The sequence below is a fragment of the Pollachius pollachius genome (assembly GCF_949987615.1).
Source record: "Pollachius pollachius genome assembly, chromosome: 15".
Taxonomy (NCBI): domain Eukaryota; kingdom Metazoa; phylum Chordata; class Actinopteri; order Gadiformes; family Gadidae; genus Pollachius; species Pollachius pollachius.
In genome coordinates, this window is record NC_136948.1 from 12,814,504 (window position 1) to 12,839,086 (window position 24,583).

At 48.7% G+C, this 24,583-nt stretch overlaps 1 protein-coding gene across 1 annotated transcript in view; it reads left to right on the forward strand.

The window, feature by feature from the left end:
• ttll5 (tubulin tyrosine ligase-like family, member 5) overlaps positions 1–23,043 on the forward strand; it is a 51,460-nt gene extending 28,417 nt beyond the window's left edge. Inside the window, exons 27-31 of the mRNA XM_079752025.1 lie at positions 2,319–2,458; positions 8,615–8,771; positions 11,545–11,762; positions 18,190–18,263; positions 22,227–23,043. Of these exons, the coding sequence (XP_079608151.1) occupies positions 2,319–2,458; positions 8,615–8,771; positions 11,545–11,762; positions 18,190–18,263; positions 22,227–22,279 (642 nt within the window). The 3' untranslated portion in view covers positions 22,280–23,043. The remainder of the gene's footprint in view (positions 1–2,318; positions 2,459–8,614; positions 8,772–11,544; positions 11,763–18,189; positions 18,264–22,226) is intronic.
• The last annotated feature ends 1,540 nt before the right edge of the window (positions 23,044–24,583 follow it).

Here is a 24,583-nt window from a genome sequence, read left to right on the forward strand (position 1 = left end):
AAGACCACACAGGAACAGTGTTGTTTTACGGCTTCCTCTTGGCCGCTGGTTCTTCTGTGCCAGTGGAAGGTGTTCGCTGTGATTCTGATGAGTGGTTAATCCCGGGCATGGCCAGGCGGGTTTTGCTCCGCTCTGCTGTGTGGAAGTTGTGGGTTGTGTTTGGGCTTCAAGGGCCTGGGAGTGTATTTGGCTTTTTTGTCGGCATGTATTAGAGGTCATTAAAGCACTTTCTGAACTCAATGGAGAGCTGTGTCAAAAAACTGCAGCAGCAACACCCTGTTGCAAGAGTTGACCTCAATGGACTTCAGCAATCAGTCACTCGCATGCAAATGCCATTAAATGCACAGCAACAAGGGACTTGTTGTAGTGGAATATGCGTGTTTGCTTGCATGTGTATGTGTCAGGTTCGTTAGTCTTTTTTTTTTAACTCACTTGGACTTGTGCGTGTGTGTGTCTGTATGTGTTTTCGCTTATGTATGACAACTCTGAGCCTATACTGAGCCTTCAATGTTTTCGTGGGCTGTAATCTACCACCTATGTCAGGGCTTGGCACTATAGCGGCGTTCACATAAGTACGTGCATTTGACTCTTGATATGTCGTGACACTCCGGCCGCAGGCCAGGCTTTACTCCGACCGGGGCGTGCGCTGATTTCCTCTCCCTGCCACCCAGTGGAATCGAGTCACACAGAGGAGGCACAGGAGACACACGTCCGCTGTGACGCTAGCTGGAGAGAGAGAGCCCCGTGCTTCACCATGGAGCTGTTCGGCTTGTTCTGGTTCAATAGAATACAAGGTTCAACATCACAGCCTTCAGGTAGTCAAAAGAGCTGAACTTCCCTTTGCAGTCCGCTTAAATCTGGCGATAGCATCTTGCGGTATTTCTGGAGAAGAGAGATAATTTCTTCTCAAATCTGGGGAATGCGTCTTGCGGATTCTGGAAGAGATTATATCTTTTCATCCGTGAACTTCAAGGTGACCTCTGCTAAAAATGTTAGTTGAAACGAAATGTTGTTTCGTTTTTGTTTCCTATAGATGGTGAATGATTGTGTATCTGAGGTTTTGTGGAACTCACTCTCTTGGCCACAATTCTGTCAGCCCCCGCCCCCCAGCCTTAATTTAAACACCTGTCTCCGAGGAATGCCTGACATTTCCTTTTCCTGGCAGGATAAACCAACGCTCCGCTCACCTGCTGCGAGTTCAGCCTCAAACTCTGGGAAAATAAACAGGCATGTCAGACCCAGGGAATATCACAAAGTAATGTTCCAGTGTACACGGGTCAATGCAAGAAGTGACCATTGTTTTTCGTAATCCATTATCTGAGGCAGAGTGATAGAGAATTGATTTGTACAGAGTTGGATTGGGGGGGGGGGGGGGGGGGGCATGTACGGGGGCGTATTCGCTTTGCTCCTAAACTAACTTTTCACACGCTTCGGTGGGGACGCTCGGGTAGTTGGCCGGCCAGGCGCGTCACCAGCAGTCTAAACTCTCCGGCCGTCATTCATTAGTCACTATTACGTGTTTGCTTTGTCGACTCGCAGGTCAAAGGCCCGCTGGTTGTGCGTATAACCTGGTGGGGTAGGAGGTCAGGGGCGGGGGGTAATGGTGCCTTGGGGAGGTGTTGGAGACGGGGTGATGAGGGGGTCATAGGGTGATGGGGGCGCGTCCTGGATTTAGTGTTGAGTGGAGACTAGCTCTGCCCTGCCCTGTGTACATTTCTCACAGCTTGGGATCAAAAAGGTGTCAGCCCTCTGGGGCTATGGGGGTGCAGTGGAGGGTGTAGTTTGGAGTTATGGAGGTCTGGGTGTGTCTGTCTATAGTAACACGGCCAAAGGGTTACCGTAATGTCACTTTCTTTCTTACTGGTGGAAATACCGCTGTAGGAAAAACTTTCCTTTTATGCATCTTGTTACGAGCGTCTGTAAGTCATGTCTCGGAATTGATGTATTATCCAATTCCATTATCAAAACCTTTCTGGAATCCAAGCCAAAATTATATGCAATATTTGCAGAGGAATAAACATTTAAAAACCTTTTTAAATCATTTACATTTTCCTGAGACATTTAACACATCTTTCTCTGGGCTTGAAAAGAGACCTTTATGTTCCTGGGTGGGGTCAGCAGTGCAACCTATTTTCTTGTCCCTTTAATTTCATACAAGGACCCCTTGGCCAGCTAATGTAATTCTCTGGTGAACTCAAAATCCTGACCCTTGCATTGATTTTCATGTAAAACGTGTGAAGGACACATTACACTTTGTGGTTTTTTCACTTTACACTTTGTCAGCCACCTACTAACACTTTGTGGTTCTCCTCCAACAGCTCGCCAACCTCAACCTGGACAGTGGGATCATCAGCAGGGGAGGCTTCACCTGTGGGCCCAGGGCCCCCCCAGCTCCCCCTGTTAGCCAGGGGCCACGCAGGGCCCTCAACGCAGGAACACTCCCCTCCGGGGGCACCGGGTGAGTCCACACAAATGATCTCGGCAGAAGATCCACCCTAAGCTCCCTGGAAAAACTATTTCCTTCCTGGAGATTCAGGAATGTCGTGCCTGGATGGGTATTGACACCGTTGTGGATGAAGAGGAGCACCCCTGTCCATAATAGTTCCAATCAAAGCCCTAAAATCAGAGTTGGCAGACTTTCAGTCATTCCTGTAGAATTCTCCGTATTGGCACACATGTCTTCGTGCCGCTGCTCATATGGATGAGCTCACGTAGAGTAGCGTTTGCCAGCCGTGGAGGCCGCAGTGAGGGAACGGTGTGCTGCGATCTCAGGCTGGCTCCCCTGCCAAGGTAAACAGCTATTCCTCTGCACCGGGAGCTGGAGGCTAGGAGGATGTAGCGTTCTGCTCTCATCAGGACGGGTTCAGTAATGAGCCACTGAAACAGTGATTCTAATACTTTGCTGCAGAAATGAGGGGATGCATATATAAAACTCTAAGAAAGGTTTAAAAAGGATTGAGAGGACGGGATGAGACATGGACAGCATTCCAGTTCTCTTGTGCGAGGTTTACAAGGGCTAGCTAACGTGGGGAAAGTGCAATTCACCAGTGAAATTAATATACTGCGATGGTTTTTCCATGTAATCAACTTTGGAGAACCTTATACTGTAGATGTCTACGTCTAATTTGGTCACAGTCAATAAAACCTGAAGACCTTTTTAATGGACTCTGACAAATCTTTTGATTCAAGACTGCTATTCTTTTGGAAAGAAAATATCAAAAGCTTTGCCAGCGTCCTTCTGGGCAGGCGAGGTGATGGTAATTCCTGGAAATTGGCACTTGATTCCTTCCCTAATTGTTTCTTATGAGGAGAGCTAGCTGTGAAATTAGCTCGGTGTCTCACTTTCAAAGTGCAAAGCATGCTAGCGGCTCAACAACACATTTCCTTGGATTGATAAAAGGACAAAGCCAACAATGATTCAGCCACTTTGTCAGTGTGTTCCAGGCAATCTCCTGCGAAAACACCAACCGCCCTCCCTCCCTCTACCACCATCCGTTACTCCAGCACATCAAGGCAGAGATAACGGGAGAATAAATGGAAGAGGGAGGAGGTGCTTGCGGGACACAGTGATTCATAATTCCTTTAATTTGTCCTGGTGACCCTGATTCTTTCCAACTGACAAGGCTAAATAGGTTAAAGCAGTTGAGGGGTTAGGCATTCATTCATTCATCGTTGCTCTCCATCTATTTTTAACAATATGTTAGCGACAATGTCTCAGACAGTTTGGCCTTGATCTGGCACCCAGTGTTTTTCCAGTCCAGCCTTGCCTTATATATGGTACTGTCAGGGAATTCCAGGAATGTCTGGCTTTCCCCTCCTTTGTAAAGTGTTTTTGTTTTTCTACCGAGGAAGCTACGTCTAACAGGTTTCATAATTTTGGGGATCTAGCAGATGTAAAGAAGCACGCCTAGAAGCATGGCTGAGACCCTTCCGTTTGGCTTCTGCGTGCGCTGACCCGATGGCTTCAAAGTTGCTGTCTTTTAACTGACCTCTGGGGTTTCTGTTACTAGGCGGCCCTTTTGAAACAAATACACTTTTAGTCTCTAGTCGGTTCTTTTTCGTTCTATATTTATCGGAAAGGTTTGGATACTTTGGATGACTCCACATCTCTTCGCAAGGCTTCCCAAGATAAACCTGGATAAGCATGAAACATATTGAATACTTTGACTCCCACTAAAGATAGCTGTATTCCAAGTTATCCTGGTAATAGGCGACTCCCTGTTACTTTCCCCTTGCTACCAAGCAGCAAATCAAAACCTGTCCTTTTCAACCCGTCACCCTCTATCCCACTGTTTGGCTCGCCCGTCCCACATGGACGCACCGTATCTGATGAGATTTGGGGATAATTACCTTGACTTTGCCCGCCGCACTGTTTTCAAACACACAGAAACTGAGGATTTCCTTGAGCCCGTTCCCCTCAGCGCGTGGAATGAGGGCCGCTGCCAAACACACTGGAGCCGTTAAGCACACTGGCTCTTTATGCAACCACAGGGTGAAGGAGTATGATGGGTTTCAAAGGGAACGCGAAGGCCTTTGAAGTGTTGCCTCCTCCACATCTGCCAGGTATGCTGCCTCAGTGTTCGCAAATCAGCCTCCTCGGCCCCCCCTCGTGTCAGCTGTCGAGTGGAGGGGCTTGACACTATCAAACTCCTACACATCCCGCCCCGGCTGTGATCATCGAGGCCGGCTATGATCATCCTTACCCGGCTATGATCATCCACCCCGGGCTCCGTTATCTTGGGGAGCACTGGCACGGCCCCCAGATGTGAGGCTCATCATATTCTCACACATGGTACCGGGTGTTATGGGACTATTGGACCATTCCGAGACCTGGAATCCACTATGATTGCTGCATGGGTTCGTGTGCATGGCAGCCCACTCGGTGTAAGGTGAGGCTCCTGGTTTCTGGCCAGTGTCACCTTGCCTCCCTGTGCAATATTTGGAAAACCTCCCTGGATTGATCGTGTTTTACTGCTTGAGGGAAAATGAATTTCCACATGGCTTTGCTCCTTAAGGCCGTGGTTTTGTATGCGTATTGCAGTTTCGGCAGCTGCTTACCTGCCTGCTGGCCGTCTGCAGCACTCAGAGTGGGTCACATTTAGTCATCCCCCTGCCATCTTGTTTCACTTTAGGACCGAGGAGGCCTAGAAGGCTTCCCTGCCACCGCCGGACTCGTCCTGTGTAGTTTTAGGTGGGTTCATTGTTTTGTCAGAGAGGGTTTTTACTTGATGAAATTTAGTCAGGACATTTTATTCCAGTACATTTACTGACTGTCCTCTTACAGAGCCAGGTTCCCAGCTCGCCAAAGAGGAGAGAAAGAAACATACCATCAGTGAAGGGCCCATCAATGAAGGCCTACGAAGTCAGTCCCATGTCTTTCTTCTCCCAAGTTAAAGAAGGTTTATTTTCACCTCAATCGGTACCAGATGTGGTAGCAACAGCGAGAAGTCCCTTGAGGTGAGAACCGGTAAAATTCCACTGAGGGGGATTACGCTACCATGCTAATGAGTACATGCCCACCCCGTCCAATAGCATAACCCTAACACATGTACATGTATGAACAAGCGTGTGTCAACAACAATTAATCACAACACATTGTCGTTATCAGAGGTACTTCAAAAACCCCAACTCACCCCAATTCTACTGCAATGAATGTTTAGGGTTCATACAAGAATTGTATGAACTCTATTCAATACACTAAGCAAGTGACCCCCGACAAAGTTATGTAATCAATACCAATGATAGTGGACTATCCTGGTCAATGAGGTTGTTACTTCATCACTGTAAGGGCTTCAAACTTAGGAATGCCAGCAGTTCATCAAACTACAGCGTTAAGTGATTGTCGGAAATTACCTTACTTTGTCTGACAATAAGCCAAGAAAAACAGGTCTGAAGAGTGTTATATTTATAACCTGGATCAGAAAAAAAGCCAACAAATGTTTGGATTTCTGAGGCTATTACCAACGATTGTTGGCAAACGACTTAAATGCTTAATCGGTTATAAAATCATTTTTTGCCGACGGTTGAATGAATGAATGGACGCGTCGTTCCCAGACGTCAGGACACGGCTTTGAAGTCGGCTTTGGAAGTGGCTGGCCTGTTGTTGGATGATGTCACCGCAGGCAGAGCCCTTTCCCACATTGTGAGCGGTGCTGGATTGATGCTGCACATATGCTCAGCTGTGTTGTTGTAAGTCCTATCAGCATATCACAGGGAGGCAGGCGCTGCAGGGAGGAGAGGGGCGGGGGAGCACTACGTCAGGCACCGGTTCAGGGGAAGTCCCTGATCCCTGAGCCCCTTTATGTGTCCTCCACGCGTCCTGCTACACCCATCTTCTCCTGCTGATCTCTGTGCGTCTTTACCCCCCCACACCCCCCTTACGCACTTATTGTATGTTGTAAGTCCTGGCATTTAATGTACGCACTAATTGTCTGTTGTGCGTCCTTACACTTAGAAGTAGTACTTGTTACCTTGTAAAGTGCATAAAAGATCATTTGAAAGTGTGCAGTATGACGCTTCACCGGTTCACTCAAGGATAGCAATAGCTTGAATTTTATTTGTTCTTTGTGTAAAGCCTGCATGCAGAGTTGAATTCTGTTCTATAAATCAAATGTATTATGAACTTGTGTGAAAGTGGAAAAAAGACTTTTAAGAGAAAGAAGGTCCATTTATTTTTATTTCCTAGTGTTATAGAAGTGGCGGTCTCACACGGATCACAGATATGACTCTCTGTGCCGAGTCTGGGGGAAAAAGATCTGAACAGGCCCAGAGTTGTTTTTATAATATGAACACCATTACCGTTTGACCAAACTGGGAGCCACATGGTCCACCAAAGGCTGACATGAGTTTCTTATGACCTTTGTTTGGCTACACACAACAGATGTTGTTGTTTTTTCATGCCGACTCCTTAGCAAACACTAGTATTATTTTCCCTCTGGATAAGTTTTTATTTAAGATTAAATTAAATCTATTTTTGGGAAAATGTTTGGAAAGTCTTGAAAGGTATGTGATGATTTGAATCTGATGGTATCAGTGGGCAACTGTTATTCCATCTAATGGATGGAGTATTTCAGGAATCTTTTCACTCTCATTAGGGCCCTCGGGGGCCCTTTTTCTATCTCCATTTCTCCCTCTTACCCTCCCTAAAATTTCTACACTCAGCTCCCACACACTGCTATTCATGGGAATTATTACTGGCTGGGTTGGTCCACACACCAGCCTGCCTCTGACTCCACACAGGCAGTGTAGAAACCAGGCCCGAAGGGAAGACCGGAGGGCCCCCGTTTCGCTTTACTTTTCTCTCTTTTTTTCTTTTAAGGTAGGGGCCAAAAAGGCAAAAGGCCGCCCTGAGCTTAGTCTTAATAGCAGATAATCCAGTTACAAACGCGTGGAGCCGGCCCCAAGGTTTGGCTTCCAGGTTGTGGCTTTCTGATGTGGATGGAACATGAAGTTGTGAGAGTGCTGAGGCAAAGTTGAAAGGTTTCCAGTCTGAGCGCAGGCCGGCCACACGCCTGCCCTCCCAACTCTCCCCTCGGACCGACCGCTTCCGGTCGTGGAGACCGCTGTTGCTGCTGTTGCTGACCCCTTGTCTCTTCGCGGCATGTGGATGTGGAGATAGAGCGGGTTGGCTGGTCCCCGCAAGGTTGCTAGTTCGATCCCCAAGAGGGTCGAGGTTTCCCTAAGCAAGACATCTCACCCTAACTGCTCCTGACGAGCTGGCTGTCGCCTTGCATGGTTGACTCCGCCGTATGTGTGGGAGTGTTTGTAAGAATGGGTGAATTTTGGTAATATTGTTAAGCGCTTTGAGTGGCCACTGGTTAGAAAAGCGCTGTTTACATGCATTCCATTTACCATTAACCATTCACGTGCACCTTAAACTTATATCGCTGTTGCAAATCATCACTGTGAGGGAAATCTGGCAGCAAATGGACCAACCGTGCATCCCTTCCTCGGTTGCATGGTGAAGTCTGAAGCCCAGTGATTGATTCTCCATTATCCCAGGCAATGATACGGCCACTAGAGACTGGAGGGGTCTGAATGGTTTGAAGATGTTCTGAACCTCGCTCCCCTCTGTCGATGATTGGACTAATCTGGAACTCGAGCTGGGGTATTGTGGATCTGGAACAGGGGAATATAGAGATGGCAGAGAAGGCTTTTTATCAGACATTAGAACACTTACAAATACATTACTATTCCCCCTCTGCTAATGTTGTGCTGTCACAAAGACGCATTCTGAACTTGATTTACATGACTTCCTTTTGTCCTAATAACCTATACTATGCTCAAGCTCACCTCGTTTTTTGATCTACATTCAAATTCTTCTAAAGTAAGGGTCAGAATTCACATTTAACAACAATATGATTCTAACTAAACATGGTACAAATACATAAGACAGCACTAAACTGGTAAGCTTACTGTATTTCAGAAATGAACCACGGACAGAATTCCCATTTTGCAACAATATAATGCAAACTAAACATGGTACAAATGCAAAAGCCAGTACCAAACCAGTAAGTCTAGCACTGTACTAATATGAGTTATTACTTTGTAGGTGACACTGATTGTTTTGTGTTTCCTTCCTGCAATCCCTCTCCTCCCCTCCTGGGTGCTGTAGTCCCAGGATGCCGGCTCGGAGCGGAGGGGTCTACTGGAGCGAGGAGGAGACCCCGGCCTACAGGCATGTGACCGGGCCGGGCCCCCAGCACCAGGGGGGTTACCGCTTCCAGTTCGCCATCCAACAGCTGCTGGACCAGAGCCGCACTCGCCATCAGGTAACTGAAAAGGCTCCTGACGGAGGTTACAATAAAGGTTTCCGGTACACCGGCTTTCACCTCGCAAAAGGCTAGATCTGGCACCTGCGTGATGTAGGTGACCTCTCCATCATCTCTGTGTGAGTTTACAGCCGGACATGGGATGGGAAGCGAGCAGGGTGGAGGGTGGCTGGGCGCTACTGGGGACGTCAACATGCAACAGACCTCCCCATATACCCAATGTTCTCTAGGAAGAATACATGTTTGCATATTTTCACATCATTTATATAATGTTGAGATGGTGATGGATGAACAGAGTTTCCTCCTCTATATGCCTTTAGGGAAATTCACTTTTCCCCCCCCTCTGGAGATGCAACTGAAGAGTTGCTTGAATGAAATCTTCAGAGCTGAGATATAGAGGAAGTATTGGTTAAAAGTCAAAAGATAGCCTTAATGCGGAAAATATCTTTAAACTGTCTTCATTTGACGTTTGTGTAGGACAAATTAAACTTCATTAAAGGTACATCTCAAGTGCAACTTTTTAAATACAGCATATACAAACCATTTCCATTTTGTTCTAATGGAATGTAGCTCTGAAACTGAAAAAAATGAATCCCACGATTGTTTGTTTGGAAAGATAAGAAATGTGTGTTGGAACATGTGTTGGTCGCTACAGTAACAGGGGGCATCGTCACCTCACAGCAGGACAACGGGACTGTCCTCATGTCCCCACTGAGCTCTGTGTTGTGCTCAGGGCTGGGGTCGGGTGGCCCCTGTGTGGTCAGTCCTCGGGGCCCACATGGGTGGAGGAGAGCACCCCACTGTGGACGCCTCCGCGGATGCATTTCGGTCCTATCAGATGTGAGCTCAGTCCGTGTTCTTCGACATGATATCCGTCCAACCGAAATGATGTCGCAAGAGAAAAAAGCAAAAGAAAGCTTTTAGTTGTGCTTGACGAGGTGCGACTGATTTGGCTGGATGCTGAGGGAGATAAGGAAGGCCGAGAGCTCTCGGGTCATTCCAAACGATATGATTCTCATGTTTTGGGAGTGAAGACGTTTTCTCATTCACATTTTGCTTTGAAGGCAGATTCTGTTCCGGGAGATTATGGGTATTCATCTCTTGATGAAGAATCCATTAACTTTTCTTCATTGGGTGAAGCCCTTTTTGAAACGGGATCCCCCCTGTGTGGCCTCTGACCTCCTTCCATTCCCCGTCCCTCCCCACGGGCCACCTCTCTTCTGTTTTGCTGTTGTATCGTTCACCAGTTCACTATGTTGGGAAAATGGATTGGATCTAGGCCTTCCCTCGGTCCATTACATGAAATGTAATGTAAGATTCTTCTTCTTCTTCTTCTTCTTCTTCTTCTTCTTCTCATCCTCATCCACATCCTCATCCTCCTCCTACCTGTCCGATCATACATGAATGATGCACCAAGTTTATTATCGTGCCTTGGTGTAGTAACCATTGAATCATTCAACCCCAACTCCTTGCCACCCAACCCGGCACAAAACCTTCCCTCTGAGCTCACTTGCCTTGCTGCCCCGGTGATGCAAATCTCTAGTGAAGCACAGGCTTTGATTCCTTCCACTTGAGTTCCTCCCATGTGTGCCCCAGCCATTTTGCTGGGTTCAAGTGGAATCGCCCCGCAGCTCCCCCTGAGCAGAACGTGCTCTTTGACTGTCGAGAGAATCAGTAAGCAGCAGCCCGCCTGACCCCCACTACGTACATTCTGTATCTACTAGTCAAGTCATCGTTGAGGGAGGGGGGGGTCGCATGCGGTGATGATCAAACAAACGTTCTCCATTTCCACGCTCCGTTCCGTGCTCACCTTCTGACCTGCTTTCTTTGCGTTTCTTTATATCGCAACGTTTCTTTCAAGGCACTTGGCTTCAGGCGCACATCTCCCTACTAGTCGTTGTTTAAGTGCGCGTATACGGCGGTGTGTGCCGGCGCTCTCCTCTGTTCCAGTTACTCGCTGCAGACTGCGCGGCTCCTCTTCTGCCTTGGCTGAGCGCCACCTGGCAGCCAAAGAAAGGTGCCCCTCCTGGCCCCCCGCTCGAAAAAAACCCAGCTGTAGCGGCTCCGGACCCCGGCAAACCTGGAAACCCGGCCGCTCATTCATCAACGTAGAATTCCCGTCAGATATTTCCCCCCGTCGCCCTGCCAACCGGGCCGTCGGAGAGCCTGCGCCGAGGGAAGTGGGGGAGGCTATTAGCCTGCTAGATAGATGAATAAAGTGGCAGGGAAAATGGCACGGACGTGAGACGTGGAAGGAATGCGCGCTAAGCATTCCCCGGCATCGCCAGGACCTAGTAAAGGCTGGCGTTAAAGTATTATGTCAGGGGGAATGGACTGTTTTTATTTTTACTCCTCCAGGCAAGCTTTCCTTCCTCTTTTGATGAGCAATCTTGTCTTAACTAGCGGAGGAAAAATGCAGGGCATGTTTTGATTAGGACGGCATTTCTTCTTTAAGCTCGGCAATAATTCAAGCAGAGGTTTTTCATACTTTGTGGTAATGACTTGGCGGCCAGTTTCCTCTCCTCTAATACTGTGATGGTAGATATGCTCAATAAATCAAATCGCTAAATCCACGTATTGGCAGAATGCTGCGGTTGTGCAGCATTTTCATTGTCAAGCCATTTTAGAATTTCTTTCTGTGTTTGCTACACTAAAGATGAATACTTACAAAAGCATATTCAATATGCTCTATATAAATCAATCTTAAATAATAATTGAATATATTCAATGCGGATGCTGATGTCCTAATGCAGTCTGTCCTGCTCCACCCTAGGCCCTGCTGCTGGACCCCACGAGTATCCAATGGCCCCGGGCCCCTAACAACTCCCCTGCGCACCCTCCGGGGGGCCACCCGGTCTGCACCAGCACCACCCAGACCCACGACCCCTCTCTGCGACGGCCCGGGGGCCCCGGGAGGCCCCCGCTCGCCCCCAAGCCCCCCAGCGGTTCCCGGGACGGCCTGGCCAGGAAGACGGAGACCCAGCGCCTCACGTAAGACCACCGCTGTCGTTTCAGGAAACAAAACCCAGCGACTACCCAGCGCTAACTTGGCGTCTTCTCCAGTGTTTGAAGTGGGTTTTCCCCGGGGCGGCGGGCTGATTGGGTCGGGGGGGGGGGGGGGGGGGGGTTTGAGACAGGGTCCACAGCATCCGGGGGTCTGGTAAGGGAACGGAGAGGCCCAGTGAGAGTACGTGGGCGAGCAGAGTGCTTCCAGTCTTTTGGCCGGGGGCTCTATCTTCCTCTTCAATAAACAACGGCATCACAGGCCTGATTTCTGCACGGCGCGTAAACACGATGCGGTTCAGCGACGGGGCCGCGGCCCGCGGCGTGGTCTAAACCCTGTTTGGTTTGGAGATAAGCTGAGGAGCACAGTAAAAAAGAAACAAAAATACAAGAAGAAGAAGAAGGAGAGGAGTCGGGGAGTCGGAAGGAGTGGGGGGGGGGGGGGAGCGGAACTGCCAGCTGTTTCCCACGGTTGCAGTATGTCTTTATTGGCCGTCATCATCTTTCCAAATTGCACAACGGTCGGTGATAGGAGCCGCTTGTTTGTTCAACGCACATGGCCGCCGCGGAGGTGATGGAGGTGCTGGCTAATTCCCTCCTCAGCAGACCGGCGAGCTGGGAGGCCTGTGAGTGTGTCTCTGTGTGTGTGTCTCTGTGTGTGTTAACACAGCGGATGACTCATCAGCCCCCGTACCTGCTTCACTGCCTCACCACCTGGGTGTCCATTGTCCAAAGCAGGAGCAAAGCGTTTTTTGCTGACTAACAGGCAGTGGAGCTGTGTGTGTGTGTGTGTGTGTGTGTGTGTGTGTGTGTGTGTCGGCTGCTTAATGAGGCCAGGCCAGAGAGCCCAGACCGAGACAAGGCTGTGTCTTTGTTACTGTGGGGACAGGCGTCTCCGTCTGCTGGCCACAGCAACACCCAGGGCTGAGTAGGAGGAAGGGGCTTGAAGAATAGGATATATTGAGCACTTGGAAATGTGCAGTGTTTGCTTCTGAGTGTGTGTGTGTGTGTGTGTGTGTGTGTGTGTGTGTGTGTGTGTGTGTGTGTGTGTGTGTGTGTGTGTGCGTGTGTGTAACTGTCTGTGTGTGTATACGTGTGCATTTGTGTGTGTGTGCGTGTGATTCTGTGTTTGGGTGTGCATGTGTGTGTGTGTGTGTGTGCGCTCCTGGCTCTTGCCGTGTTTACCCTCTGCATGTGGAATTCCTGAGCCCCCTCACACTCTCCACTGTCCTGCATGTTTGCGGTCGACCGGTGGACTGGGAGAGTGTGGGAAAAACGGAAGCTTCCGGACCAAAAAAATGCACCGATGGAAACGAGGAGAATAAAGAATCAAGCAGGGGAGAAGTAGGAAGAATGACGAGCGAGAGAGAGAGGGAGAGAGCGCATTTCATCCAGAGTGGAAGGGGAGATTGTTAGCAGAAAATGCCGGGATAATGGGTTACTTCCTTTTGTTTCCCTGTGTTCCTGTTATCGGGGCAATTCAATTCTTCTGAGTTATCATAGCACATCTGAAAGCCATCCCGCGCTTAGACTGACCCCCCCTACCCCCCCCCCCCCCCCCCCCCCCCCCCCCCCCCCCCCCCCCCCCCCCCCCCCCCCCCACCACCACCTCATAATGGAATCACTGTGTGTTAGGCTTGTGAGTGTGTGAGTGTGGGACAAGGGAGTCTTCTTATTCCCCTGGGATTCTGCTTCCTCAAAGAGTCTGCTTCCTCAGAGAGTCTGCTTCCTGGGGGAGTCTGCTTCCACGAGGAGTCTGCTTCCTTAGAGAGTCTGCTTCCCCTAGGAGTCTGCTTCCTCAGAGAGTCTACTTCCTCAGAGAGTCTGCTTCCTGTGGGAGTCTGCTTCCACGAGGAGTCTGCTTCCTCAGAGAGTCTACTTCCTCAGAGAGTCTGCTTCCTGTGGGAGTCTGCTTCCACGAGGAGTCTGCTTCCTCAGAGAGTCTGCTTCCCCTAGGAGTCTGCTTCCATGAGAAGTCTGCTTCCTCCAAGAGTCTGCTTCCCCTAGGAGTCTGCTTCCTCTGATCGTCTGCTTCCTCTAAGGGTCTGCTTCCTCTGATCGTCTGCTTCCTCTAAGGGTCTGCTTCCTCTGATCGTCTGCTTCCTCTAAGAGTCTGCTTCATCTGATCGTCTGCTTCCTCTAAGAGTCTGCTTCCTCTAAGAGTCTGCTTCCTCTGATCGTCTGCTTCCTCGTGGAGTCTGCTTCCTCTGATCGTCTGCTTCCTCGTAGAGTCTGCTTCCCTGAGGAGTCTGCTTCCTCAGGGAGACTGTTTCCATTAGGAGTGCGCTTTCCCTAAGAGTCTGCTTCCCCGCCGTCGATCCACTGAAGTGGCCGCATCCTCCTGCTGTCAGCGTGTTCTGGTCGTTTTGCACGCGTGTGTGCGTGTTAAAGGGTACAGCGAGTACCGAATGAATGAAAACTCAAAGTAAGGAAACATTGCTGAGTTCTCTGTTTGTGTTGCATCTACTCTGTCTAAATCCCTGAATGATGATAAAAAATAAAAGCCTCTGTATCCATCAGGCTGGCTTCCAAATGCAGCTTTGTCAGAAAACGCACACTCAGCCCCTGCTCCCCGTTTGGACAGCATCGACATTTGTTTCCAACTCATTACATTATTGCGGTTCATTAACGTCGGCTGAAAAACGGGAAAAAAGGTAACGACAAGCAGCAGAAATCAAGACGCTTCATGACATCAGCGGCACGCCACTTCATCACGGTGACACTGTTGTTATTGTGCTTCTCGTGCCGAGGCCCTGGCTTGCAGGGAATACATATGTAGCTACATCATCCTCCGGGAAGGAGCCTCCACTCTATCACTGCACCACAGCTGCCAAGCAGGGAGGCTGCTAGGCCTCAAACGGCTATGACTTCAGTCAGGGCGATTTGAAGGGAGCAATTTGTAACTCAAATAAGCAAGCGTTTTTGCTTTTTTTTTTGGTGGGGGGGGGAGGGTAGGGATGTTTTGTTTGCAAGGTTTGGGCGAGTATCGTGGCTGTAACCAGGGCAACCCGGGCCTGTCGTGTGGCATTACTAATAGGGTGACAATTACAGCAGCACTACTACTGTCAGCCACGCCGCTGCCTTCTCTCCCTATTAGTCTGCGGTGGATCCTGTCACGCCGGGCTGTGTGCTCACGGGAGCCACCGCCAAAAGCTGTGTTTACGCCTGAACTCTGTCCCCGGGGGGGCCTGTATGGATGACACGACATGCGGGTGACCTGTACGCACACGATCCGGGACTGAGGCAACCCCCCCTCCCCCCCACGTCCGTGCACAAACGCCCAACCTCATCGTCCTGTGAAATCCCTGCTTAGGAAGGGCACACCATGAACTCTCCCGCCCGCTAATTGGCCGACACTCGTCGACCAATGAGGTGAGGCGGAAGTATGTGAGGGGGTGAGTTGGTTTGCTTGGCCGAGCCCTGCTCGGATATGAAAGGAGTCGTTTCCTGTGGCGTGGGCCCACACTTGAAGTGGGGCCTGTTGTACTCACGCTGGTTGATGGTATGAAAGCTCAACTGTGCAGCCTCTTACAAGGAGCCAGCGTGTCCCTCATTACCTCCTTAATTCCCTTTTGGCCGAGACGCTGTTATGGGGCGAGAGGGTAATTCCAGCTAAGCTTTATTTATTGTTCTCTCCTCTGAAAAATGCTAAACAGATTTATTGTATAGGGTAAGGGTCTTATTTCCCTTTTTTTTTTCTTCGATGTCTTATGATTGCCCTACCAGAGCTTATTTATAATGGCTGGGTGTTTGTTTAGCCCTGATGCACAGAGAGCTATTTCATCAGCGGAGCGTTTGTAATGTTATTTATGGGCAGCATGAAGCTCTTTGTGAGAATTGGCTGATTTAATCCTAAACCTGGTCATAACAGTTCTATCTTTATGCATTAGGACTGCTGGATATGGAGGAGATGGAATTTACTTAGTCCAACAGATCACACCCAAAATAACATTTCAGTCTTGTGTCAAAATGGCAGAACTTTACTTGAATTAAAACTGGTTCTTGCTTGAAAGTTGTGTGCTGCTATTTGCTCAACCCATAAGAGTCCTTGTTTCAAACAAACTTGAACTTACTGTATTTTTCTATCCCGATTTTACGAATCAACACTATTCACTGCCGCTTATTTTACCAAGCGGCTCATAGGTCGGTTCTGCAAATAAAAGAAATGGCTGTTGCTTTCAGTGATTTGCGTTCAAGTGATGAAACACAAAATTTTCATTTTTTGCAGTCATGATTTAAAGCCCACATTCTTATTTACATTTGAGGTTTGGGAGTAAAAGATAACCTCTTCAAAACATAAACATTGGCATCACGTCATATCTCCATAAAACAAGGAAGACCGTATTCCACAATGTGCTCTCAGTCCAGGACCCATAACTCAAAGCCTCTGTGTCTAAATGACTCGCTTGCAAAAATGCAAAATGCCTCAGAAAGTTCAGGGTTTTACTAAAGCTTGAATCAGCATTATCTCACATTACCCATCAACCATCAGCTGACATTGGCGCGGTTTTGGCTTCAGGGAATACTGTACTATTTAAACCATTTGGTGACGGTTACACGCCAGCATTGGGCGTACATGTAAGTATTTGGGTCGTGGGCAAAGATGCGTAATAAGATGGGGTTTATACGGCTTATTTGTGGTATTTTGAAACATACAACCCCATTAAACCACTGCTGCGGCTAACAGAAGATTCTGCCTTATTTTCGAAGAAATATGGTACCCTACACTATTTGAAGAACTATTAATTCTTAGTCCCAATAGTTTATACATTGGATTTAAGGATGAATAGTTCCCTAATAGCAAGGCAGCTGAACCCACACTGGGTATTTGTGGGAATTCTGGGAATAATTCAGGCAATTGTCTGATTTCTTATTATTATTTGACAGTCGACAGCATACGCCCCTCAATACAAAACATTCTCATTCTCTTTCTCAGCAAAATCATACTCAGAATGATCAATTCTCAAAACAATAAAATGTATCAGCTGCAACCCCGAATCACATCCTGGCACTGGGTTTTCTTTGCCCTGTATATATACCTTATCTTCTCAATCATCATGCCAGTGTGAAAGAGTATGTCATCCTGGACGGATACCAAGCCGCTGGAATGTCTCCCTTCCCTATCACAATAGCTCATGAGAAGCTCTCGGTAAACACTTAACTCTCCACTGGATGTAAACACACACCAGCCTCTATGGACTGGAAACCTAGCAAGCCTTTAAATCTTTCAGTGCCAGAAAGGTGCATATAGAAAGCAGGAGGCTTTCTCCCTTAAGGTGTAAACATGTGGCAGAGGTTTCTTACTATTTGAATGCATACAATAATACATGAACTTATCATGTAACCAGCCAAATAAGCTTATTATCTTATTTGGCCGGTTTGTTCAGAGCCCAGGGTAATCGTTGACATTAGGCTAGGTCGAGATGTAAATCAACCACAATTTGTTAAAACCCCCCAACTCCCTCCGTAATTGCGCGTTCCGGAAACTGTGCAGTTTGCGAGCCATTGACATTCATTCCGTTCCAAACGAGCGTTCAGCAGCTCCCATAACTGTTTCTTCATTCTGTCCAACACAAGCTGGTGCACATCAACTACCCTGGCTAGGTCAGGTTCACTTCTGCCCACAAATAACAAATCCACTAGTTTTGAGTCTGAGTTTACACACCGCTATGCGTGCTCACAGACCGGGAGACTGAGTGCTGAGCGGTTAGGATTCTTCACTTTTCGATGTCCTAGTTTCTTGCTGCGTCCAAGCAGCTTCAGAGGACTGGCCCAGCAGTAGACCCTCGTACAAGCGGGAACTGAGCCCTTCGTTTTGATTCGGAAAGGAACGCTTAGGCTGCCTTCCAACCAACCAGGTGAACCCATCCCGCCTCCCACCTTGTTGAGATTTGTAAAAAAAAATACAAATATACAGTTATCACACTGCCTATAACGCAGCCGCTATCTTTGCTCTGAATTGCGTAGTGGGGTGTAAGCCCAGAATCATAACTCTACATTTGTTCGTTATTTGGCACTATTGGAGGAAGCTACCTCACCAGGGCAGTTTGTAAGCACTTACTTTTGTTGGAGCACTATGGGAGCTGCTTAAAATATACAGATTTCTATGGGTCACCAACTGCCTGATTTGGCCACACATTGACAGGGCCTCGGCACGAGAAGCACAATAACAACAGTGTCACCTTGATGAGCGGATGTCAACCTTTAACCTGGGGTCTCAACAAACCTGCCGAATCCTTTAAACAGCGTTCACAGAAATCAATCCATTGTGACCCAATGCTTTCCTGGCCGCTCAGATCAGCGCACTGCTCTGGGTGGTCCCTGCATGTCTTCTGAGGGGGCTTATCCCTGTTCTGACTCACTCTGTCATACTTAATCTGCCTCTCTCTCTCTTATCTCATGTGCAATCAAACAGGCAGACGCCCCCCAACGCTCCCACCAGTGGAACAACCCCGTCTAACGGCCAGCGCACGGTCTACAAGAGAACGGGTGGGTCTTTACACAAACGCACGCGCACACACACACACACACACACACACACACACACACACACACACACACACACACACACACACACACACACACACACACACACACACACACACACACACACACACACACACACACACACACACACACTCTGTGGCCTCCAAGCCGGTGTCAGCGATAACAGTCGCGCATAGCAACCATTCCTCTATCAAGGACTGTTAAACACTGTATGGTATTTTTAACCCGGGCCCCCGCGGGCCAGAGCACACACAGGATGGCTTTAAGTTTAGCATCTCAAGGACCTTGCCGTGAGGGGCACCTTTCCCAGCCCGGTCGGGCCTTAAAAGGTGGCTGCTTCATCACTGCAGCAAACACAGAACCACCTATGTGTCAATGCCATGGGACACATCTTAACTGTAGGGCTGACCTAACGCAGGGCGGATTCTCCTGTATGCCCCGTAGCTCTCTTCCCTGGAGCTGAGGATGTGTGGAGTTGAATAAGCTGTGGAAAAGCGGGCATCAACACGTTATACAACCTTCCCAGTGCTTTATAATCTCTAGTGTTTGTTCAGGCCTAGAGGTCATGTGAGAGCGAGGGGATGCGGTGGTATAACTCTGATGCCAGCTATTATGAGATACAGGGAGAGGAATACTATTATTGGTGTTTCCCATCTGTTGACCATCCTCCCCTCAGCAGTAATCGCTGCCCAGCTCCCCAACTGCGCGATCGGCCTTGCACCTGAAATCACACGAAGACATGCTGGAAATAGACCACGGCAATGCAGTTTGTGTGTGTGTGTGTGTGTGTGTGTGTGTGTGTGTGTGTGTGTGTGTGTGTACAGTTGTGATGACTGTAATTTAAACGGTAAATCTTTAACGCAAGTGGGTAATGAACAGCCAACATGTAATTCCTTACTTTTAACTGGGATTGTGTTCCTTGTGTTGAGCTAATTACATCTTGTTACCAGGATGTTAAACATGTTATTTAACTCTTTGGCAAGGGTTAGGGAGAACTCTAGGTCTAGATCCTGATATCGTTCCTCCCTCACTAAGCGAGATTCTTCCACTGGTGCTTTCTGGCGTTTGCACACTTGGCGCTAATTAGCAGATCCAGATGGCGCACCCATGATTCCAGGGACAACCTTTACAACGTGAACATGGATTTTCCATCTCTGTACTTATTACCGACTAATCATCTGCAACAACTGTTGCGATTTTATTGCCCACTTGTCCTGATCTGAACAATCAAGGGCTTCTGCACGTTTCTAATGCGGGCTCATTCCATCGTCGCTGCACCGCTCTTTTCCACTCTGGTGCCTCGGTCCAACGAGGGGTCGTGTCGGGTGTTGAGTTTATTGCAGTAACAATAATATTATGGTATGTTCCATTTTTTGGTACAGCGAGTGTAAATCTGTTTTCCCAATTAGGGGGTTCCCCCTTCCAATCACACTCCTGTTGCGCAGTTCAATGAGCCAATCGCATTGTTGAGCCTGATGCCAGCGTCGTATGTTGCCAGTCAGAGGTAAGGCACGGTGGGTTTTGTTTATGTGACTGCGCTGCAAGAGCAGAGTCACACAGCAGCCGTCACACAACCCTTCCTCGCTTAGTCTTTGGTGGGTTTGGCGCCTTGTTTTCCCCTCAAGGATCAACATTTCTGTGTAGGTGTGAGTGACGGGTCCCAATCAGATCCACCGCTACTTAGGACGGGCTACGAACGGAGACGGATGTAGAGGGGCGGGGCTCAGCGCTGAGGTAAAGGTCCAGCTTCAGAACCGCTTTCCGAAACAGATCCAGTCACGCAGTTCCAGGGAGCCGTGGTTGGGACGGGGGCTGGGTTGTTGTTAAAGGGCTGCAGCCTTTGTGGGGCTGGGGAGTGAGTCGACGGGAGTGAGTCAGTGTTTTTCCGCCTGCCCGGTGTGCCTCTGTAGCGAGATGACGGCGTTCCCCTGATCGATTCTGACAGGGAGTTAGAGCCGCTCCTAATGGACGGCATTCTCTATGATCAGCTGTCAACCGGCATTAATTACAGTCTCTCGCTTCTCCCTCCCCCCCTTCTCCCTCTCGCTGTCCTCCCCCCTTCCTCTGTTCTCATTCTTTTCTTTTTTACCTTGAAGTCTTTCTCTCTCTCTTATGCTTTAATTCCCTGCATTCCCAGGTCTCTTTCTGGCCAGGGAGTATAATACTCCCTGGCCTTTCCTTTCTCTCTCTCTCTTTCTCTCTTTCTTTCTCTCTCTCTCTCTCTCTCTCTCTCTGTCTCTGTCTCTGTCTCTGCCTCTGCCTCTGCCTCTCTTCCTCCCTCCCTTTCACTCTGTATCTCTTTCTCCCACCCCCTCTGTATGTCCCTCTACCACTCCGTCTGTCTCTCTCTCTCTCTCTCTCTCTCTCTCTCTCTCTCTCTCTGTCTTTGTCTCTTTCTCTCTCTCACTTCAGCTGTGACCTCTGTGTAGCACCAACGTTCATTGGGGATACGGGGCAGGAAGTGGAGTTTGATGAGGAGGAACCGTCGATGCTCATGAAAGCAGATCTTATCCGATGGCCACATTTGTATTTTTAAAAATCCCTTGCTTGAAGTTTGCGAATGCTCCGAGATTTACAGCTCAGTGTTTAAGAGGGAAATGAGCACGGAGCTCCTGCTAGTTTAACAGGTTCCTGATCATGTCGGGGACTTACGGCTTTAAGCTCTCCTCCGCAAAAGGATCCATCCTGCTCTTACGGACGCTTTGCCTCATCAGGAAGGAAGGGAGGAAGTTGAAGGTTGCTGGCTGTCAACCCCGTCAGACTACGTCACGTGTCACAGCGTTCAAACCACTTAATAACATAATGTTAATTTTTGAAGATGTACGACCAAATGTACTTCGATGCAGCATAAGCTCAGTCGGTACCTGTGGCCCAAGAGTCCCAAGGGGGAAGGGATACACCTTGTTGTGTCCCATGCACATCGTTTACAGTGTTAATCTAACCAGTGGCCACTCAAAACGCTTTGTAATATTATCTTACATTCACACATTCATGCACACATTCACACACACTGACGGCGGAGTCAACCATGCAAGGCGACATCCAGCTCGACGGGATTAGTTAGGGTGAGGTGTCTTGCTCAGGGACACCTCAACACTCTAGCTAGGAGGAGCCGGGGATCGAACTAGCAACCTTCTGGCTAACAGTCTACCTGGTAGTCAGAAGGCTACCTCCTGAGTCACATGCCACCTGGATCAAATTTGGTCACAACAGAGCGTCACTTTTCTACTGTACGTTCCCACCACTGATTCAGGAGCCTCTTCTTGCAGCCACCGTTTCCAGAAGGGGAAGTGATTTGTTCAGAGCGAAACCCCCCCCCCCCCCCCCCCACCCCCCCCCCCCCGCTCGCTAACGGGCCTTCTGCTGAGCAGGAAGAGCGTGAGATCGCGCGGCCGTGCGTTGGGAGGCATTTTTTCATTTTCCTACTCTGTCAGGATTCTTCCTCCTCCTCCTCCTCCTCCTCCTCCTCCTCCTCCTCCTCCTCCTCACAGCGTAGAGCAGCACCAAAATAAACACCGTCTGCCGAGCCGGGAATGAAAGGAAATACTGTTTAGGAGCGCAAACAGGGCCACTGCTGCTGCTGCCCGACCGGACTCGGAATTCCTCTCCTACTGGATGCTTGGCACGGGGCCAGAGATTTAGCCAGTGGGTGGGGGGGGGCTGACCATACTGGGGCTGACCGTGGGCAGACTGGGCCGATCCCATTCTCACCTTGACCCTCGTGGAGTGGGGGGGGGTGGTAAATATGTAAAAAATCGATTTATAAAACAATGGTCTTCCTAATCATAATGTTTTTTTTCTCTTATGGATCCTCGTAATCTTCACCCTCGTGTCTGGCTGCATTCCAAACCGTAGTACGAGTTCAGCCCTCCCCGCCCCGTATGTGGAGCAACACCCCTCTCCCTGGGACGTCCCGACTGACCCTCTGTGTGTTGCTCCCTCCAGGTCCGTCTGCGTACAGCCGGCTGTTCCAGGCCCACGATCCCCAGCACAGATGACATCCAGAGGAGGAGACCGGGGCCCGGGCCCCGCCGGTGTGCTGGCCCGACCGCTGTCTATGCATGTAACCCCCCTCTGTCTGGAGCTCTAGGAATGTAATACACAAACAATCTGTTAAGAGTCCCAAATGCCATTAATTCAGGCATAAGAGCTATGGCACATACTGTTATACAAATTGCAACAGCATAACTCCATCTGATGGCAAGAGAGCGCTTGTCTACACACACACACAAACATTCACACACACACACACACGCGCGCACACACGCAGGTGGCTTCTGCCAAATAGAAACCCACCCACAGCAGTGCAGCGTGTGAGTGCCATCTGACGCAAAGCCCTATTATCCTCTCGGTGACACCGCCGCAGGCGTGTAAGACGATCGGCCCCAGCCCAGGAATGCCCTGCGGCGCGCAGGTCGGGGATTCTGTTGCTCAGCCCAAGGTCGGGGAAAGGCTCCCCCCTCCTGTCAGACACACACCCAGCACCCCCCTCTTCCCCACAGACACACAGCCAACCCCCCCGTCGCATCATCTCCCCAGACCCGTCTTAAAACAGTTGTCCCCTTCTCTATCCCCCCCCCTCTTTAGAGCTCTAACTGACGGATGGCCCGCAGCAGATGGCCCGTGGGCACTAGGGCAGGGGGACAGTAAGGCAATAAGGGTGTTTCTTCTGAGACAATTCACCCCCACCGCAGTCCTACTACAGTAGCTTCACGAAGAGTAGCTTGTTTACCGTCGGAGCCTGGAGAGGCGTACACCACTGTATGAGTCAAGTCCACTTCTAGGTGTCTAGATCTCGCCTCAGAAACCTGCTGTGGGGCTGCCAAGAGCAGACAGTGTTTGCTGGTTCTGTTGTAGTGCCCGGTCCTTTTGTAACCGAGAGGCCACCCGGTCCCAAGTCCAGAGCTTTGGGCCTGAACTCCAACGGCTGGACTGAGGGGCTGGAGGCCTTCTGTGTGTTGAAGATTAAAGTTTGGATGAGGTTGCTTGAGGCCATTGCAAATAAAATGCTTTGCCATCGTCACAGTAAAAAAATAAATCTATATTGTTTTTACAGTTTTGTGAATATCCCTGTAGAACGTACTGTTGTTGTGGGTCTTTATATTCGGATGGACCAAGGTTTTTTGATTAAGATCAAAAAAGAAGGACTTGTGTCTACAGGACTTCCTGTAGCTCCTAGCATGACGTCATCAGATGCCTGTGTTCACCTGGGGGCTAACAAGAGGCTAAGGGTTTACTTGAAGACCGCCTGGCCTACAATGTCGTGGACATCTGTTCAGTTATCACTGTATAGCGAAAATACTCAGGGTTTGTTATTTAGAAAGTGTTGTGTTTACTTTATTAATAATACTTGAATATACTTTTTTTCCAGACTTGGAATGCAGTAAAAGGGTTCATTTGTACTTAGTAGTTGTAGTTTTGCAGAATTGGTATACTATTGTATTTGGATGCCTTTTGACATTTTATATTGTTAAGTTATGAAGTATTGAAATGTCAATGTTTATATTGTGTGTGCATGCCTTGTTACAGCATTCCTAGAATCCAAACGTGTCGTGTTTATGAGGACGGTTAAATCTTTGTGAAACCCAGTTGTTTTTATGGCTGTGTTTTCAGCTCTCCGCCGGTGGTTTGTTTGAAGTGTCTGGAAAAACCCAGCGCCAAACTGGGGGTGGGAGGATATTTAAACAATACTTGTAAGAAGCAATACCGGCATAATTGTTTAGGAAACAATAAAGTGTGTCGCTCTACTTTGGGCGAGCAACACCGAGAGTCTCTGGTGTTTCCTGTCTGAATGCATGGCCTAACCACGCCCACTTTATTGTCTTTGTTTTTTTCAATTAATGCACTCCAACGCTTCGACTCAAGCACAACAAAAGCGTTCTTAACACTGTCCATATTTTAATAAAAAAAAGTATTTCCAAGAGTAACAAGAAAAACATTTAGTGACCTCATGAGGATCCCAACTACATGATGTCGTTATCATCGGAAACGCCAACACTTTGCATGACGGACGTAAACAAAATCACGACAACACTATTTTGAACCAAACACATTTTCCAGCATCTTGTCTTTTTTCCCTAAGATAATTAGTTAACGATTTTTTTTTTTCAACAGCAATGAATCCTATGTTAACAGTGTAGGGATGATGTAGAGCACTCAACGCCATGGTAACGACGCCATGGTAACAATGCCACGGTAACTTGTACAGGGTGTATGTCCTCCGTGTCCGGGTCATGCATTGTAGATTGAGGGATGTGTTTCGCTCTGAGCACACATTAGTGTTTGATTTACCCCTTTTTGCT